General features: G+C 32.7%; 2 protein-coding genes across 2 annotated transcripts in view; one reads left to right on the top strand and one right to left on the bottom strand.

The window, feature by feature from the left end:
- Nucleotides 1–230: 230 nt before the first annotated feature.
- On the bottom strand, nt 231–4,910 carry LOC134280574 (ubiquitin-conjugating enzyme E2-17 kDa-like). The gene is made up of 6 exons (XM_062763023.1): nt 4,746–4,910; nt 3,993–4,059; nt 3,119–3,150; nt 2,325–2,402; nt 1,832–1,937; nt 231–953 (listed from the first exon to the last, which is right to left on the bottom strand). Exons 1-6 carry the CDS (start codon nt 4,767–4,769, stop codon nt 814–816), a joined length of 447 nt encoding a protein of 148 aa, XP_062619007.1. The 5' UTR covers nt 4,770–4,910; the 3' UTR covers nt 231–813.
- A 13,191-nt stretch (nt 4,911–18,101) lies between these two features.
- LOC134280563 (visual pigment-like receptor peropsin) overlaps nt 18,102–19,439 on the top strand; it is a 52,695-nt gene continuing 51,357 nt past the window's right edge. Inside the window, exon 1 of the mRNA XM_062763004.1 lies at nt 18,102–18,364. Coding sequence (XP_062618988.1) covers nt 18,241–18,364 — 124 coding nt within the window. The 5' untranslated portion in view covers nt 18,102–18,240. The remainder of the gene's footprint in view (nt 18,365–19,439) is intronic.

Below are 19,439 nucleotides of genomic sequence, written 5' to 3'. Positions count from 1 at the left end.
ATAATTCTTTTTAATCTTATAAAACTGCAGTACCGATAATTTAATCTTTCAGAAGTAGATTTAATATGAACTCTTGAAAATACACCCTCATCTATTTTCCTAACTTGAGCAAGAAAAGGAAAAGTCAAGCATAATATGATTTTCATGCATCATAGTGTATCGATTACTTTCACAGTGCCAATAAATTAAATCAACATGGCTAAAAACTCAAGCACTCAAAAAAAAAAATCTTTACACATACAAACACACGCATAAAGAGAAAATAATTTAAGTACCAGTATTATGCAGAAATGAATGATTTTTTTTTTCAGCAAATAACAAAAATTTCCTGATTGCAAATTCAAATTTGTCACAAACAAGTAAAAATAAAAAATATGCAGTTCACTTGAACTCAACTCAAATACTTTATAAATTTGACAGTGACATTAATCTACATACATGTATTTTCCGAAAAAAAAAATTACAAGGAAAATCTTGGCATTCTGCAAAAAATGCACAAAAAATACACTTGCATCACTTTTTTCTTAAAACTACAAAATATTGATCAAATTTAAAAAAAAAAAAAGATTCAAAGTTCACATGAAAACCAATCATGTAAATCAGTGAAAAATGTGGAAAAAAATGAAATGATAACTTTCAAAAAAAAAAGAGAAGACAACACATAACCATGCATTTAAAGTAAACACTGTTACTTTGAGTACTTAATAAAAAAAAGACTACACGAATACTTTCAACCGTCCACAAGCTTTTTTTTTCATATCACAGTTCAAAGTCTATATCCTAGGCAGCTGAGCTGTACTAGTCCACTGTCCATTAACTGGCATATTTTTTGGTCCACTCTCTAGCCATTTTGTTGTATTTGGCTTGGTCTGTCTTGTAGATCTTGGCGATTTCTGGCATAAGTGGGTCATCAGGGTTTGGGTCTGTCATCAAGGCATTTATGGACAACAGGACTGTAAATAAGAGGATTGAAAAATAAGAATATCTTCAGTTTAATTCATACAGCGTATGTGTGTGAGGGTGTGTGGGTGGGTGTGGGGACAGCTTAGATTATAAGCAATACTTGTACCAAGTATGTGCTTCCAGTGTTTTTTCTAAATCATTGCCCTGACAAGACTGCACAGACATATTCAAGTTGGAAAATGTGATTCCTTCATCCACCTCCCCCCAACTTTGTTTGCAGGGGGTATAATAAAATCTTGGATATAATTATACACCTCTTTACTTCAGAATTATTGAAATGCGTTGATGAAAGTCAAGCACTGAGTAGCTGCAGAACTGTAGCTCTCTGCTTGAGAAAATTCGGACAGACAAAACAGAGAGCTACAGATCCAAGCGTTGTAAAAACCTTCGATTTACACTGACGATTTTTTGTCACTCATTTCGGGTATTATTTCTTGTAGTTTATACTTTCCTCAGCTTTAAAAATGGTATTTAATCATTAATCATACATTAAACTTCAATTCCTGATAATTTACTTACCTTTCCACGCTAAGAAATGGCTGTTTGTGGTTACGGAGGTTGAAATTGAACTCATTTAAACTGACATTACAAAACTATATACAGGACTGTTTCGGACCGATAAAAGGTAAATAATCTATCAAAAATAAGATTTAAATATATGATTTATTAAAGGATACCATTCTAAAAGCCAGAGAAACTTTAAACTACACAAAATAAATACCTAAAGTAGCGACAAAAAATCTTCAGCGTAAATCGAAGGTTTTTAAGATGCTTGGATCTGTAGCTCTCTGCTTTATCTGTCCGAATTTTCTCAAGCAGAGAGCTACAATTCTGCAGCTAAGCACTAAACAGACTTAAATTCACTGACCTTTTGATACAGTTAGGGCTGGTGACCATTGAGATCTGAGAATGTCCAGACAAATACTGCCATTGCTGTTAATATTTGGATGGTAAATCTTTGTTGTGAACGAAACCTGTTCAAAAAAAAACAATTGCATCAAGAATATTTTCTTTACACCATGAATATAGGTACGTATGATAATAAAAGATACATGTACTTGTTTCATAATTTTTTTTTTTAAATAAGCTCATTTTTGATTTTCACAATATATGAAACTGTAAGTACAAATTTTCTTTAAATTATCATGTTTACTTTTAAAAAATGTGTTTACCTAAAAATACATTCTGTAAAGTTATTATGTTTACTAAAAATCTATGTTGCTTACTATTTGTGAATCCAGTAAGAGATTTTGATTTAAATAATGCTTTTTATCTTTAGTAATGACCAAAGATATATATGACTATTTACAAACTTTAGAGAATTTCTATTTTTAATTTCTTACTACATTTTAAAGACTTACTTTAGGGGGTTTAAAAGGATAATCTGTTGGGAACTGTATTTTTAGAAAATAGAGTCCTCCTTGGTATGGGCTATCTTCCTGTAAAAATAATGATATTATTTGTAAATATATACTTTCTACATTACCCTTTCTCAAATTTAGAAAAAAGTAATATTTTTAAAATGTTTATTTAAAAAGTATATGAATTAACATGATTAATCTTTCCTACATGATTTTATTCTACATTTCTTTTTTCAACCTTTCATCAACTTGCTTTAGGACTTCATTTACTTGTTCAATATGTATCTCTTATTTAAATTTAGGTTCACTGTAATATTTCAAATGGTCCTCAATTATCAAATATTCAGAATGGTTCTGAGAGAGCAAATGAACTTGAAGTTCACATATTATGAAAGAAATTACTAATGACTTCATTTTTTTTATCGTCAAAAATATAGATACAAATAATGAAATATAAAAAAGTAATTCAACTACTCTGAAAACTATTCAGGTATGTCAATCAAATATATATATATATATTTTGATTATTAACTTAGGCAAAAAATAATTAATTTCTTGGTTCTCAGGCCCTCCCTCATCTCTTCCAAGGGTGCCTCATTAACCCTTTTTATTGCTAAATCAATAAAATATAAACACCAAATCACCTCCCTCATCATTTTTTGAGGTTTTGTACAATGTAAAAAGCTGCCTCATGTTTTGAGGGCAATAAAAAAGAAAATAAAATGCCTCCCTCCCTCATCATATTTCTTGAAAAAAGGCCTGAGAACCAAGTAATTAACTTTGCATGGCCTTACTGGTCCTTGTATCGATGCTTTCCAGTTGAATACTGAAAAAAAAAAATCAATATAATTCCAAAGAATGTAGAGTTATTCATAAAATTGTTCGCTAATATACTTCATATTTTGACCTAGGATCCTTGGGTTTTCTCTCCATTAAATAACATTGACTGTAAAATATATTGTAACTGAGAGAAAAACCATGTCCATGTCAAATATTAACAAAATATGGCATGTTTACATCATTAGAATGCATTGCACCAAAGTGTTTCTTTTCACTCTTGATTTAAAACAAACATTCCCATCGACATAAAGCAACACCTCGTTCCATTGGCTGACATTTTTAAAGCCAATTGTCTGGGGCGGAGTCAAATTAAAGACAACAAGCATGTGCAAGTTTTCTGTAAAGTTTAGTTTGTACTACCTCACAAAAAGCTGAAACGATTCAAATCATATTGGCTCAGCCTACTACGATTTAATTGGATGTCGATTGTATTTTCCTTTGCGTAATACTTAGTAACAGCAGTGTTTTCCCTAGGAACCAGCTAGCGGCCAAATTGACCGCTTCAATTAACAAAATTGCCGCTTTGAAATAAAAATTTGTTGTAAGGTCCACAGGGATTTTGTTCATAAACCTCAGCCCCTAGCCTGTTACAACTGATCTCTAACCCTTTACTTTGAAATAAAGGGAAAACACTGAACCAGTTGTCAAGTATATGTAATTTGGGTTTTAAATAATCAGCAATCAGAAAGACAGCCAATGAACAATTTTTTAAAGAATGGAGCAAAGAAGAGCTCAGATTCTCACATAATGCGAAAATAAACACAATGGTGCAATGCATAATTGTGAGTTCCTTGTATGTCAAAATAATAAATGAAGTAGCCAGCTTACAATCTCCCTCTGTCTCAGGGCCAGCTGAACAACCAGCAGGGGGGTCTGATGTGATATCTTTCAATTCCTGAAAATAATAAATATTGAAGGTGTTTGCTTCAATGAACATTATTTTTTTAAACATGTGACAATGCTATGAAATGTGCATTTATAATATATTCAAATAACTTTAGATTTTTGTTAAAAAAACACAAAACAATTAACACATACAATAAGATGCAATATATAATCTGTATGTCATATAAGGAAAGATGAGTCATTCTAGAGCGTGGTTTCTCATAAGAAGTGAAAGTGAAACAATCTGCACTATAAAGAACTATAAATGCATTATTTATTTTTTTGAAATAAAATTGAGGTTCATTAGCAAATCAATTTAGTCGATAACATGTTTTGTTTCATTAACTGACTCAGGGAAGTAAATTCGTATACATGTACATCAATACAAAATGAAGTCACGATAGATATTCCAGGAAACAGCCATATACATAGCAGTGCATTCATAAAACGATTATGTTACAGAACTACATGTAAGTTTAGAACAATTCCTTCCATTTAACACTAGATATATTTTTAATTTTCTCATATTTTCTCTCTCTCTGAATACTTTGGTATTAAAATATCAATGATTAACGTTGTTACATCGACCCTTAAAAATAGAATTATAAAACCTAGAATACAAACGCTACAAATAAATGTTTCCCCTCATTTTTCTTATCAATTTAATACACACATTTTCAATATACCAACATATACCTTTGATAATCTTTTCAAAGCCATGGTGTGTTTCTCAGATCAATATATTGAATGTATTATTGTATACAATCGTGACAATGTCTCGTTTCTTGACCAGGCCAAGCTCCAAACACAGAGTCACACTTCCGTCTTGCTACAACACTACCGAATGAATTACTTCTCCTTGATGCACACTCTCAGTACTAGAGGGCGCTTTATATGGCAACAAAAGGCACATGGGCCACATAGCTCACATGAGCGACAATCAAAGTACCGAAAGTACTGGGAAGCGCTAAGCATGGTTCAAGTAAACCTGCCTTTTGATCGCCTTGACTGTTACGTTAAATAAAACCGAGTGTAAGTTTTGTTACTTTAATAAAGTCTTAAAAAATGAAAAAAAAATTAACAAAGTGTTGCATTTTGGAATCCAGGTTTCTGCGATAAAATTGAATTTATAATATGTTTTACGGTGTGACCGTTGGGGCGAGCGCAGTTTATAGCACTGGTTCTCTGCCCTTGATTCCAGTCGCTGCCGCTAGGAATTACAAGTTGGTTTTTTAGGGCGCTTGCGCCAGTGTACCAATGTCAGGGTACCAGTCTAGCGCAGTTTATTTACTATCATAAACCTACACATGTACTGTCTATCATTCAAGAAAAAGAAATAATACAAATAAAACAAAACAACAAAAAGAAATCATTTCCCAAGTATCGGGATCGAAATTCGAAAATTCTCGGAAGTTTCCGACAAAATCGGAAATACCCGAACCGTTGAAGTGACGAAAGTCTGACGTCAGAATGAGAAAAAAAAGTTCTGTTGACTGAGAACGCAAACGCTAGTTTTATGAAAAAGAGATTGCATTAAATCGTTCTTTTCATGTAAATTGTTGCTATGTTTTAGCCGAGTTTCACGGAAGCAACCGACATAACTTCGGCAAAATTCGTTAGTTTCCGGTGACGTCATTTGTATCATTTCCGAAGGGCAAGGTGAAGGCCGGTGTTGTGGCATGGGGTATTTTTTTGAATAAGGTAAGGCAAAATCAATTCGTTAAGATTTCGGTAAGAAACAATGTTCCTTTAATTTTTTACTATTTATGATTTATTTGCGCAAAGGACATTGGGTAGTGCAGGAATTCTGGGAAGGTTGCACAGAGAAATTTCAATCGGAGTTCCTCGGATGACTCGTACCTCGCACATAACCTCGGACGTGAGAGGTGATCTTCCATCTTGCTGATTCAGTCATGTGATCTTATTTGAATTTCATTTCAAATAATATACTTTTGAAATCCGAGTTACTTTGATGCACGCCCAACACTGTGTTCTTGCTTTCAAAGAATACTTACATTTGGTTGTAATTAGTACGAGCATTTGCACAAATCAAGAAACCTTTTCTAAGAACTTTAGGCAGAGCGAAATATGAAATGAGTGACAAGGCAGTTTCCGGCGGAGAAATGTAGCGATCTGATGCGTATTCCTCCACCTATCACATCCGAGGTTTGAATGGAGCGAAGCGGAGTCAGCCGAGGATTGCCGATTGGAGAAATTTGGCTGACGTATGTACAGATTTCAATCCGAATTTCCTCTGCTCATACACGTTAGTCTATTGAGCTCGCTTCGCGAGCGTCGCTTCGCGACGCTCGCTGCGCTCGCTATCAATATTACATCCGATTTTTTTTTCTGACTTACCTCATTTCAGATTAGTATTAAACTCTGCATTAGCTGGAAAGTTTTCTTTGTTTTGTTTTTTTTTTTTGTTGGGGGGGGGGGGGGGGGGGGAAAAAATTTTGAATACAACAAAAATGTTGCTGATATCCTTCTCTTGAATGTAAAGTAGAGAACACAAAACCTTTTAATGAAATTTTGAACAATGTATAATTCTACTCTCAAGAATATGAAGAATATTATTCGTACTAAAATTCAAAATTGGCTGTCGGTGACTTTATTTGTTATCATCGGCCGCAGGGGTGATCTATCTATTGTGTTTGAAAGTGTACAGGGAGAAATGAGATATTATTTTTTTATTTGTTCATCTTTAATGATAAAATGTATTAGGATTATGAATAAACGATTTTTAAAATGGCATAATATTTTGTTTGAACTGTTTTTAGCATATTTTAATATTTAATCCTCTTCATAAATATTTATAAAGTTATAATTTATATAAATAAACTTTTACAAAATAAAAATTCCTAGCATAGGACCTTGTAATATATACACACAATCATTACAAGTGTACAATATGAAGGGGGATTCCTGTACCTGTGATCCGTCATCTCTGACTTTCACACACATGAATTATAATTTATTTTTACCGAAATTTAAAAAAAAAAAGTTTGGCCATTCTGTTTGTCGTGTTACATTTGAAGCCGATTTGTCAATATCTCTCTTTAAAATAAAAATGTTAAATCAAGTACTCTTCTACTTAGAAAAAAATATCACATTAAAATTCGATCGTATTTTTCTTGAACTCATTTTGGCGAAAATACTTTAAAATGCTTCAGTTTTTTAACACCCAATCGTTCAGTGAAATGGATTTTTTTTTGGTCATCAAAATATTTTGTTACGGATAAAAACTACAAAACAAGTATAGTCTGTATATAAATGCGTTCAAGTTTGTACCGCTAAAGGATAATTTGATGCTGTGCAATCATTATAATTGATTGCCCTCTGTGTAATGCAAGTGTGAAAATAAAAATCCTCGTTTGTATAAAAGTTACATTGTTGAAATAAAGGCTTATGCAGAAGAGGGCGTGAAAAATTATGTAATGAAACTACAAAATGTAAATACAAATTAAATATAAAAGCTAGTTTAAGAAATAATTTTTTTTATGGAATTACACTGTATACTTCTAAAAGATTTAATTCCAATTTGATTTTTTAATACTCATTTAAATTTTAAGCTTAATGAGACTTAAATACACGTGCGCATAAATCTTTTTTTATTGGTACTTGTATCAATATATAAACATGTATGGTCATTTAGTTTTTCGAATTACCACTACAGAGATTACATGTACATTTGTGACATAATGAGTGTTTGCCAGTATACTTATTAATACGCACCATATTGTTCAGAGATAAGAACCACCCTTATCCCCTAACGCAGGATTTCCGTACATATTGATATCGACTGTACTAATTAACACCTATTATGATAACTCTACATTAAAGTAGCGGACAGAGGGTCGGGGATTGTTAGACCACTCAGTAGAGTTACATAACTTGCTCAGCGGCGCTATATTATGTATCACTCCGCGTAATATAGTTCGTCATTTTGAGAACATAATATACAACATTAAAATATATAATTTATATATAATCACCTTTAAAAAGAACCATAATACACCACGGAGATAATTTAGGTCAACAATAGCAGCCCTTGAAAAGGCATTATAGAACCCATTTGTTTACATAATTATCATTATTTATAGAGGGCGCGTCAGGGGTGCGTTCAAGATCTTAGTGCTAGATGGATATTAAGTACAGATACGAAATTTGAACAAGAATAGCAGCCACGTACATGTAAAGAATATAAATATTTATGCTAAGTTTGAAATCCTGTTATATATCCTACTTGGATAACACTTTGCATCACGCGACATGCTGTATATACCGGTATACTAACTGAAGGAATGTTCTTTATCTAATCGTAAAGTCTCGTGACACACATTCAATTTTTGCATGCTTTTTTCATACTTCAGTTATAAATGTAATGATTGTATAAAAGAATTTATTTTAACATCTTATGGGTAGACGAGCTGTCTTTTCAAAACAACTGCCATGGGTATGTAGCATATATTAAACTACGTGTAACTTTACTAACAACTATGATATTGAATGCAGCCCTGATATATGCGGTCGGTAGAGGGCGTTGAATGAAAGATCGTGAAAATCTGAAGACACCCTATAAATCGCTTGCGCATGCGCGCTTAGCGCTTAAAAATCAGTTCAAGAGTGAAAAGTTTTAATGCATAAGTCAATTTGATTTAAAATCAGATCCTTCGATCCATGTGTAGCGATCTATGTGAGCGGATCAAAGAATATGATTTTAATCAGATTGATGCATAAGCGGTCCTGACCTATCCAAAAAGGAGGGTGGGTATGGTTTGAACAAAATTGATTCTACACTAACTAAGGATATGTTTACATATTTCTTTGGCTATCTTTGACTTTTTATGCTCCTGTAATCATATCGAAGATTCTGAGGTAGGCCTTTATAGTTTTGCCCTGCCCGTCCTCTGTCAGTCTAATGGCAACAAAAGGCACATGGGCCACATAGCTCACATGAGTGACAAAAATCAGTTCAAGAGTGAAAAGTTTTAATGCATACGTCAATTTGATTTAAAATCAGATCCTTCGATCCATGTGTAGCGATCTATGTGAGCGGATCAAAGAATATGATTTTAATCAGATTGATGCATAAGCGGTCCTGACCTATCCAAAAAGGTATGGTTTGAACAAAATTGATTCTACACTAACTAAGGATATGTTTACATATTTCTTTGGCTATCTTTGACTTTTTATGCTCCTGTAATCATATCGAAGATTCTGAGGTAGGCCTTTAATTATAGTTTTGCCCTGTCCGTCCTCTGTTAGTCTAATCTATCTAGTCGAACCCTCAAACGGGGGTAAACGGAAGAAGGAAATCCGTACCTTCAAACGGGGGTACGCGCATGCGCAGACACTCAAAAAAGTGGCGTTTTCACGGAAAAACGTGTGGTCCACAAAATATGCTCGTGCAAAGTGATGGATTATTTCGTAGCTCTGTATGTACTCAAATTTGATAGATTAAATATGTTTAAAGAGATTGTATTGCGAAAAAATATATGTTTATTGCAAAAATCGAGACCTTTTCTCTCCCAAAGTTAGCGTATTCTGTGCATTAACCACCAGGTTTGATACAGCTAGATTTTTTTGCATAATTTAATAAAAACGGATGAATAAACAAACAATGTTTTGTTTAAAGTTAAACTACATATAATTCCGTTCCCAGGTATTACAAATTTTGTGTAATGAACATGTTATTAATCATTATTCGACACTTTCTTCTGTGCCCGTTCGAATTTCCTCTGTCCTGTAAACAAAGTTTTGTGCTTCAGAAATGAGGTAAATAAAAACGAAAAGTAATTTATCATTTTTTTTAAATTGAAAACAAAGGTGTAGACGAATCATTTTTGCATGTTTGTGATTTTTTAAAAATATATATATTTTTTAAATAAGAAGAGTTATCGTTCTTGACTTTCGCGCGTTGCATTAAGGGAAGGAAAAGCCTCGTTTGGGGGTATACCCCCGTTTGAGGGTTCGACTAGACTGCTAATTGTCCGCAAAAACTTCAACCTTGCCCATAACTTTTGATTGGGTGGGGCTATGGCTTTCATATTTTTGTGACTAGACCTTCTTTTGGCTACCACCAAATTTGACCTTGGCCTTGGAGTTTGACACACTTTTACGAAAATACCAAACTTTTACTTTGGCCATAACTTGAAACGATTGATGCTTGGACTTTAAATACTTCGATCAAATATTTATTAGGTGCAACAAATTCGCCCTTAACTTAGGTCATAACTTTTGAACATTTGGTGCTAGGATTTTTTTTTTACTTCCGAAGTGTATTTAAATTTATTCTGTTAAGACCTTTTAAAGAATATAAATATATGAGACCTTTTGAACTTGACCTTTGAGTTTAAAACATTAACCTTGGCCATAACTTTTGAACAGTTAGTTCTATTGTCTTCATGTTTTACAAATCTTCGTTGCAAGTCCTTAAATGAACATTTATAACAACATTTTCAACATGTTTACCTTTTGAGTTGACTTTGGTCTTTGACCTACTTTTGACAACTTTAACCTTGGCCATAATACACCTAAGTATTTCAAATGTGTACTAATATTTCCATTGACATGGCCTTCCCTTCAGTACCATTTGACCATTTGTTTGCCCATAATTACTATTGGCCATAACTTTTAAGCGGTTGATGCTTGGGCTTTCATATTTTACAGGTAGAGCTAAGTTCTTTTTAACTTTACATCAAAAAACTGATCTCTTGACTTTGGAAGTTTAACTTGAGAGACTTTAACTTTCGCCATAGGCTGCCAGTTGGCATAAATTTTCACAAACACATCTTGTGCACAATGTAACTATCTCTTGTCTCTCTTTGGACCCCTGATTGGAAATAATATTGAACGGATTAGTACCACCACGTTTGACTGGCATGAGGGCTTTCATACTTCACATATGGATTTCTTATGATAACACCTTTCATTGCGTACAAAGATTTTTGACCCTATGACCTTAATCTTACAGTTTGACCTACTTAAAAAAAATTCTTGACCATAAGTTTTGAAAGATTGGAGCTATCGCTTTTATATTATAAATATGTACTCCATGTACCGAATATTAAGACCTTCCATTGGATACCAATGATTTTTTTTTAAATTCTGACATTGACGTTGAAGTTTCAACTTTAAATCAAAGTACTGAAAGCACTCATGGGAGTTGAACATGGTGTAAAATAAAATCTTTGATCGGGAGGTTAAGTGAGTGAACAATATTATTATTTCAAATACAGACAACTGTTTCAGATTTTTTGAGTTGCAACAATCTTGAGAAAGACATTCGGAGACATTGAATAGCAAATTATTTTAATTTTCATCCTACACATGTTTTGGGTTTCCCATTGCAAAACATGGACACTGCCATTATATTCATATTATAGGCGGTTATTCATTTATATAATTCACTGCTCACAGTCTTCATATTTGTAATATATTTTTCCTCGGCACCTTTACCAATGTGTTATGAAAATTTCAGTTTCGCAGGAATAATATCAGTGTTGACAAAATGTGGATTTTAACACAGCATCCTTTTAAGAGCTAACAGGTTTGTTATATATAACTTCTCTGTGAATATAAATGTATTTCAATTACACGAACATTATACATGGAGTACGTCAGAACTTAATCTTTTTTAATATTGTGAAGAAAAAAGCAATACCAAGTTAAAAACAAATATTTAATGACCAAACATAAAAACAGTGGTATATGTGAGAGTTTGTGTGCGTACAAATTATCTGGTATGTAAATGAGGTTTTCCTTTTATCAAAAAAATATACTTCATTTTGTCGTGTTTAATCGCGATTTTACGAAAAGATCGGTGTCCGTTTTTGGTTTTAACATTTATAACAGAGTACTAGATTTACCGCTTTTGGCAGGTGATACTGCTGATTTAGTAATAAATACGCATGTTTCCTAAAGTTTTTATGCATTAAGGAATTCACTTAAACCAAGAAAATGAAAAGTTTGAATAAATTCTGTGCACGGGTAAAAAAGAAATTGCTAAAATTCCGGTACCGTCGGGCGTCGGGAAGACTAGCTAGATTTACCGCTTGCCGTCAGTATGTAGAGTTGTCGTTCGTATCTCTTTCAGTGTATGACGCTGCACTAAAAATGAGTTCCATTACGAAAAACTTTTGAGGTTCTTTATAATTTAGTTTTACTTTGAACAAAATCTAATATTCAAAATAAGATTACTTTATTATTACATTTACTTACATTATGAAAATTAGATCAATTCAGGAGAAAATGACATGAACTATTTGTGGCGGATGTTTATGCATGTTTTCTGTTGAATATCATGGGAGTAAATCGGTCGACACAGTAGCCTCGCTTTCGGCTTAATATAACCAACACAAATTACTGCGCATGTTAAATGCGTGATGACCATGGGAGATTGAACATAGTTCAATTCCCAAAAATGAATCTTTGCTATATTTTTTATCTATATCTTGGTGCTAGGGTCTTCAGATTTCACATGTGTTTTCCTTGTGATAAAATTTTTCCTTGGGTACAAATATATATTATGCAAACTTTTGATCGTAACATTGGAGCGTGACCATTAACTTGAGCATTGGTTATATCTTTTGGATATTTGATTTTAAAGCCTTTATACCAGTATTTCACAGGTGTACTCCTTGTAATAATGCTTTTATTTTGGGTATCAATATTTTTATCTCTTCACCTTCAACTTGCAATTTGACATACTTTTGAGAAGCTAAAGCCTCACTGAGTTTCCATATGGGGCAATATAAAGCGTTTCACAAACACATCTTGTGTTGTCAGTGGTGTTTTAATCGCTATTTTAAAACCATTTCAGATATGATATTTAACTAAACGAGTTCTTTGTGTGAACTGAAATGGCACCGTGGACATGATATCTACTTTATTACTCAGTATCCAAGGCCAATATTAAAGATGACAAATCAATGTATGACAAGTGTGTCATTGTTGTGTCTGCCATTGGCATTATTACTGCCTTAATTTTAACACCAATGACAGTAGTGGTTGCAATGTTAAGTAACAAAAACAAGTTCTTTTATGGGCAAAAATATTTTTATGCCCCGTAATCAAAGATTAGGGTTATTTAGTTTTTGCCATGTCTACTTGTATACCTATTTTTCTTTCAGTTTATCCCCCCAAAAAACTTTGACTTTCCCCATAATTTTTTTTATTGGTTAAAACAATGGATTTATATTTCACATGTGTTTCCTTGTGACAAGACCTTTCATTGGGTATCAACATACCGGTATTTGACTTAGGAGTTCGACCAATTTTTAAATAAAAATCCTTAACCTTTGTCACAACTTTTGACAAGAAATATACCTGGGACTTTATTTTTCACGGGTATATTTCTTGTGACAAGACTTTCCTTTGGATATCAACTATTTTGAACTTGGAGTTTGACTTACTTTTGAAAAACTTTAATCTTAGCCATATCTTTTAAAAATTGGCGCTAGGGCTTCAATATTTTACTTGTTTTTTTCTTATGATGTCTTTCTCCGAGTCCAATTAATTGGGACTCTTTTATCTTGAATAATATACACATCAAGTTTTATTGAATACTGATTGGTTGACTGACTGGTTGTATGTTGTTTAGCTTCACATTTAAAAATAATTATATGCTCCCGTAATCCTAGAATCAAGGTATATAGTTTCTGTTTTGTTCGTCATTCTGTCTGTCTGTCTGTTTATATGTTTATCTAATTTAAACAATGCCTATAACCTGGGGTTATGGCTTTCATATATTCCACATTTGTATTCCTTGTGACAAGACCTTTTTTAACATCTTGACTTTGACCTTGGAATTTGACCTAAATTCATACACCCCCCCCCAAAGTTTAACCTTGGCCATAACTTTTGAACAGTTGGTGCTAGGGCTTGCATACTTTACATGCGTATTCATTGTGAAATACCTTTCAATTTGTATGATTATTATTGACCTTTTGATCTTAACCTTAGAGTTTGAACTATACTTGTCAAAATTTCTGAGTCCCCACTTTTATTTTTTTTTAAATCATAACCTTAACATCAATGTACTAGTTGCTTACAATTTTGCCTTTAATTTGCAATACTTACCTGTCAAGGCCAAAACGTGACCGTTTTTGTTAAAAATAAAGTTCGAGTTTCATATGTTTTTTCAGGTGTATTCTACAAATTTTTTACTTCCATGTGTTCTCCATCTTTGCTTGATAACGAAAAACAGAAAAAAAGTTTGATTAAAATGCGGTGTATGTCCATGCACACAACAATGTGAAAGTGAAGTTGAAATGGCCCAATGTCGTAGTCAACGAGAGTTCTGTTTCCTTTCACTATTTGACTTTATTTTACTTAAAACCTTTACAATTACCGCCCGAAAAACCTACAGAGCATACATGAATTCCTTTTAATCATTAGAAATCGCTAGATTTTCAACAAACACAACAAAATCATCCTACTAGAGTTTATTCGGAAAAAACCATGGAAACGGAACCGGAAGTACCCTCCCCTCAATGTCAAACTGGAGAAGTGGGGAATACATGTAATGAGACATTATGTAACTATTGTCAGCAAGGCACAGGCACTTTCGGTAAGCCCCCTTGTCATCCTAATCTCAACCCTAATTTACATATATGGAAGAAGATAGACCGGAGTGTGAGACAGCTTTTCCAGCAGCAGAATCTAGCGGAACTAGAGGACGACCTAGTCTCCATATGGAAAAAACTTTCAACAAAAGAATTTTTCTTAAATAGGGTGAACTCTTTGAGAAACGGTTGTCTTGCTGTGAATTCGTTTGAATGGAGTATAATGCTGTTTTTAACGTTGTGAATTTTTAATTCTAGGGTGCTTTAACGTTTCTGCATATTGTGTTAAAATGCCTCAATGAAATAAAATAAGTGCGTAAAATAGTTTTGCTACTTTTTTCATCCTGTATACTTATTAAATTATACTGTTGAAATAATTCAATATAAGAGCGAGGTAAAGCAAAAACTTGCCTGGGGACTTAAAATTTTTTAGTAGTATACTTTGTAAAAAACTTTAACCTTGGTCATAACTTAAAAAAAAATTACTAGGGCTTTCATATTTCACAGGTGTATTTCTTGAGAAAAGACCTTCCTCTTTATACACAATTTTTTCAAATACACTTTTTGATTTAATGCCTTGATATTAAGTACTTAATAGTGTAGATACAATGATTTGAGCAAACTTGCAAATGCAAAATTTGCTATATACGCTGCCAAAACGTTGTTTAAGTTTAAGATGCATAGAGTTTAGTTTATTTGATGAAACTTACAAACACATCTTACAAATTTATATAGAGACGTCACCTTTTAGGGGTTAAGAGCTTAATTCAATGGTGATTGACAAACATACTTATAGCTTTGACTGTTTAAAATCCAATTTAGTTTGTGAATTTTGTATTTAGAGTAAAATTCTTAATTTTTTAAAATATGTATGAGATATATATAGAACAATAATTGCTTCTAAGATCTGTGAAATTATTAATGACCAGAGATGCTTTGTTCAACTAATCTGTGATTGTGAACATGCAAGCACATTAATAACAAACACCAGTACCAAATTCGTTTAAAAATCAAACAATAATTTAAGTTTTCGCAAAATAAAAGAAAAATTGGCAGTTTTGAAAATAAACACACAATAACTTAGCTTAAAGCTGAAGCTGAAGGTTTCATGACAATGACATACATATGTACACCTACACACTTTTCGCAATAATTCCTTATCTACAGTGTACGTATATAACAGAATGAAGATGGGCCAGTTTTGCAAGACTTGGAAATATTGTTTCAGATAACATGTTGATTCTGATATTTATGAAAAAAAAATTAAAAAAAACGATGTTTAGGTGTTTTCTAAAAAAGGTTTCCTTAGCCTAACTCTCAAACGGTTTTGCAGTAAATATTTTTTAAAAGAAAAATATTTTTGATAAAAATCAGAGTGTGTCTTGTAGTTGTGCATTTTGAATTTTTTAATTACTCTGGGAGCAACTGGGGGTTTAGAATTAATGTGGTTTCTACCCTTGTTACTCAAACATAAATGTGAATGGGTGCCATTGAAGAGTGAGCATTCCAAGCACATATTTTATAAGAACATGCATTACTGTCTTTGCGGCTTTCTTTTTTTCAATATCGTTTGAAAATAGTGGCAAAAGAAAGATGATTGTCGAAATTCTATTTTAAAAAGAAATGTCTGTAAAACATTGAGGTCCCCTTATGGTAGTTAATGACGAGGGTTAAAGTTTTTTTTAGATACAGGTCAAACTCCGATGGTCAAGGTCAAAACTTTTGGTATCAAAAGAATGGTCTTGTCACAAAGAATACACCTGTGAAATATGAAAGCCCTAGTTCTAACTGTTCAAAAGTTATGGCCAAGGTTAACGTTTTTTTATAAGTGGGACAAAATATTTATACCCATTGAAAGGTCTTGTCACCATGAATATACATGTGAAGCCTGAAAGCTCTAGCACCAACTGTGCAAAAGTTATGGTCAATGTTAAAGTGTGGTATTTTTGGTAAAATTGGTCAAACTCTAAGGTTAAGGTCATGAGGTCAAAATTGGTGGTACCCAAAGAAAAGTCTTGTCACGAGGAATACACGTGTGAAATATGAATGCCATAGCCACTCAAAAGTTATGGCCGGGGGTGGGGTCTGACTTCTTTTGGCATCTAATCCCACCTCTGAATATTTTTTGAGCTACATGTTTATGTTACTTAACTGTGTTTGTTCTGTTTTCAGTTTTGTTTTGTTTTAATCTGAAATCTGATAGTCTGTGCACCAAGCGTTTCGTCTGTCAGAATTTCGGAACGAATCAAATATCTCATTAAAAAAAATTGTTTTTTTTTTGTTTATTCTTTGAACATTATGTAATAATGTTCTTTATTCCAACATTTCATCTCACTGATTTTTTTTTAAAACTCGATATCGGTTAAAATGGGGTTCTCGGAAAATCATATAAATTGATTGATCAAAAATCAATCCAAATGGAAGTCACTAATAGTGATTAGTTGTTCAAAATTATAGACTGTAAAGTACAAAAGTGAGGTTGTGACTACTTTTACCTCTATAAACACTGTGATTTGTCATAATTATTTTATATAATTCCATAGTATCAAGTCACTGCTTCGGTAATGAACCACCAATGACGTTGACCTCTGGTTGAATCTAGGTCCTATCCTTATTAGATCTGCTTGTGATCTTCTTACAATAGTTCTTGCTTTTATGCTGTATTAATTAAAAATGAGACAAACTGACAAGTACGGAGTGATGGGGGATTTCCCTTTCCTGTGAGAACATATAGCATCTTCACTGTACCAGTTCCTGCATCATTGTTAGAGCATTCAGAATGTCAAAATTTTAAACTAAAACCAAAAAATATACTCTCTTTCTCTCTCTGATTTAAAACGAAGAAATGTGATGTTATTGTTAAAATAATTACTATCGGATTATTTAGTTTTTTTTAGAATTTGAACATCTCAAAACACATACTGCATTTTGAAAGTTTATAATGATCGGTTGTGAAATGTATGCAATAAATCACTATTCAGGTAGAAGTTAAAACAGGAATCTTAGAGAGCTTTCCTGTGTTCGATTAGAAAACTTTGTTTTGTTTTTTTTTTTGTGATTATCCAAAAGGCTCCGGAAATGAGGAAGAGAAAGTAAACCTATTTTACATTTGTTGATTGACAACCTCAGATATTTTTTTTTCCGAGAGGAATCAGAGGTATTGGTTAATGTTTTGCTCAACATTGAAAGGTGGTATATTTATGAATAATCGACAAATTATCTCTCCAATATTATCCATCATCGCCTAATGAAGGAAAACATACATGCAGAGTCTCAGGCTCTGCTTTTATATACCTTTTCCACGTGTTGGCTACTTCAGTAATGTTTGCCTTGATTTGAGAAAAAAAACAAAAACCACTGCGTATATAAAATTTAATTAAACCGCAAATTACTTCGACAAAAATTGAAACTGAAAATTAAAGTTGCTTGGTGGAAAATGGGTTTATTGCCACAGGTAGGCCACGGAAGGAGTTGCTTCACACCGTCCCCCTCTCATCAGCAAGATCGATGTTCTCGTTTAGGAAAGCGATAATTGACACTTCTTCGACGAAACGGAAGATTTTAGGAACTGTATACGACTGGTGTAGAACAGTATCGTGATAAGAGCCTAAGAGGTGTGTGATATGACGGACTATTCGAATATTACCTGGACAAATGGAACGGAAACGATGGTCGAATTGTCTCTCACCCCTCCGAAACTGTCAGCTATTCAAGGAAATATTATTGCCATTTACCTTACGGCTGTCGGTAAGCCTCTTTTAAATTTATTTTACAATTTATTTTAAGGAAAATTTTGAAAAAAAGGAAAACAATATGTAACAAATAATTTTTTGAAATTCATTTTATTGATATTTATTTTTTGTATTTTCCCCTGATCGATTTTTCTAAAACATTGATTTACAGTCAAACCTCGTTATCTCAAACTCAAAGGCACCGATGAAAACTGAGACATCCAGGGTTTCGAATTATAAAGCTTCAAATTTACATAAAGGATATTGGGACTTCAAAATTATTAAGGCATATCCATGATATTCGAGATATCGCAGAGATTCTTCTTCAAATTTTTAGAACAGGTTCCAATTAATTACTTTTATTAACTTTGCACCATGACCAAATTCCATGATTTAAAGACCCTTAAGTACTTTGAATCGTACCTGCAAAATTTTAATTTTGTGGATATATATACTATGCAAGTACACTGTATTTCTTTTAACTATTTAGTATTTCACTGTTGGACCGAAACTGATAATAAAAAATGTTAGTATGTTTAGAAAAAAAAAAGTTTTTCAAAAGTAGACAGATTGATTTTTAAAATGCATGGAGATTTAATGCATTAAATAATTGTCACGTTTTTATACAGGCATAGAACTTAGATAAAAATGTTATGGCTTATAGGGAAATCATGTAAATTGCGAATATATCTTGTTTTGTCGATCTGATGTTATATAATGCATGGACAAACATCGATGTTCTGAAACAGAAAAAAGTGGATAATTGACCCATATACAAATGTACTTATTCCGATTTTAAAAATAAGATTTTTCGTGACTTTGAAGTTATATGATGGACAAACATCTACGTTCCAAAACATAAAAAGTGGATGTTTGACAGGTATTCTGATATTAAAACTAAGATTAATTTTTGCCTCTCATCTGGTTTACAAGGGTATTCGAAAACAATACAATATAATAGTATTGATCAATGTAAAGGGCTTAAAAGGCATCTACGGTGCAATTCATTTTCAATTCATTTGAGAATATTGACACGAAACATTTTAACCGAATTTACAAGTAAAATCTTATAACTTTAAACAGTAGCAATG

Source organism: Saccostrea cucullata, unplaced genomic scaffold (assembly GCF_032062105.1).
Source record: "Saccostrea cucullata isolate Sc308-1 unplaced genomic scaffold, CSIRO_AGI_Scuc_v1 ctg758, whole genome shotgun sequence".
Classification (NCBI taxonomy): Eukaryota; Metazoa; Mollusca; class Bivalvia; order Ostreida; family Ostreidae; genus Saccostrea; species Saccostrea cuccullata.
This window is presented reverse-complemented; position numbering and strand designations above follow the sequence as displayed.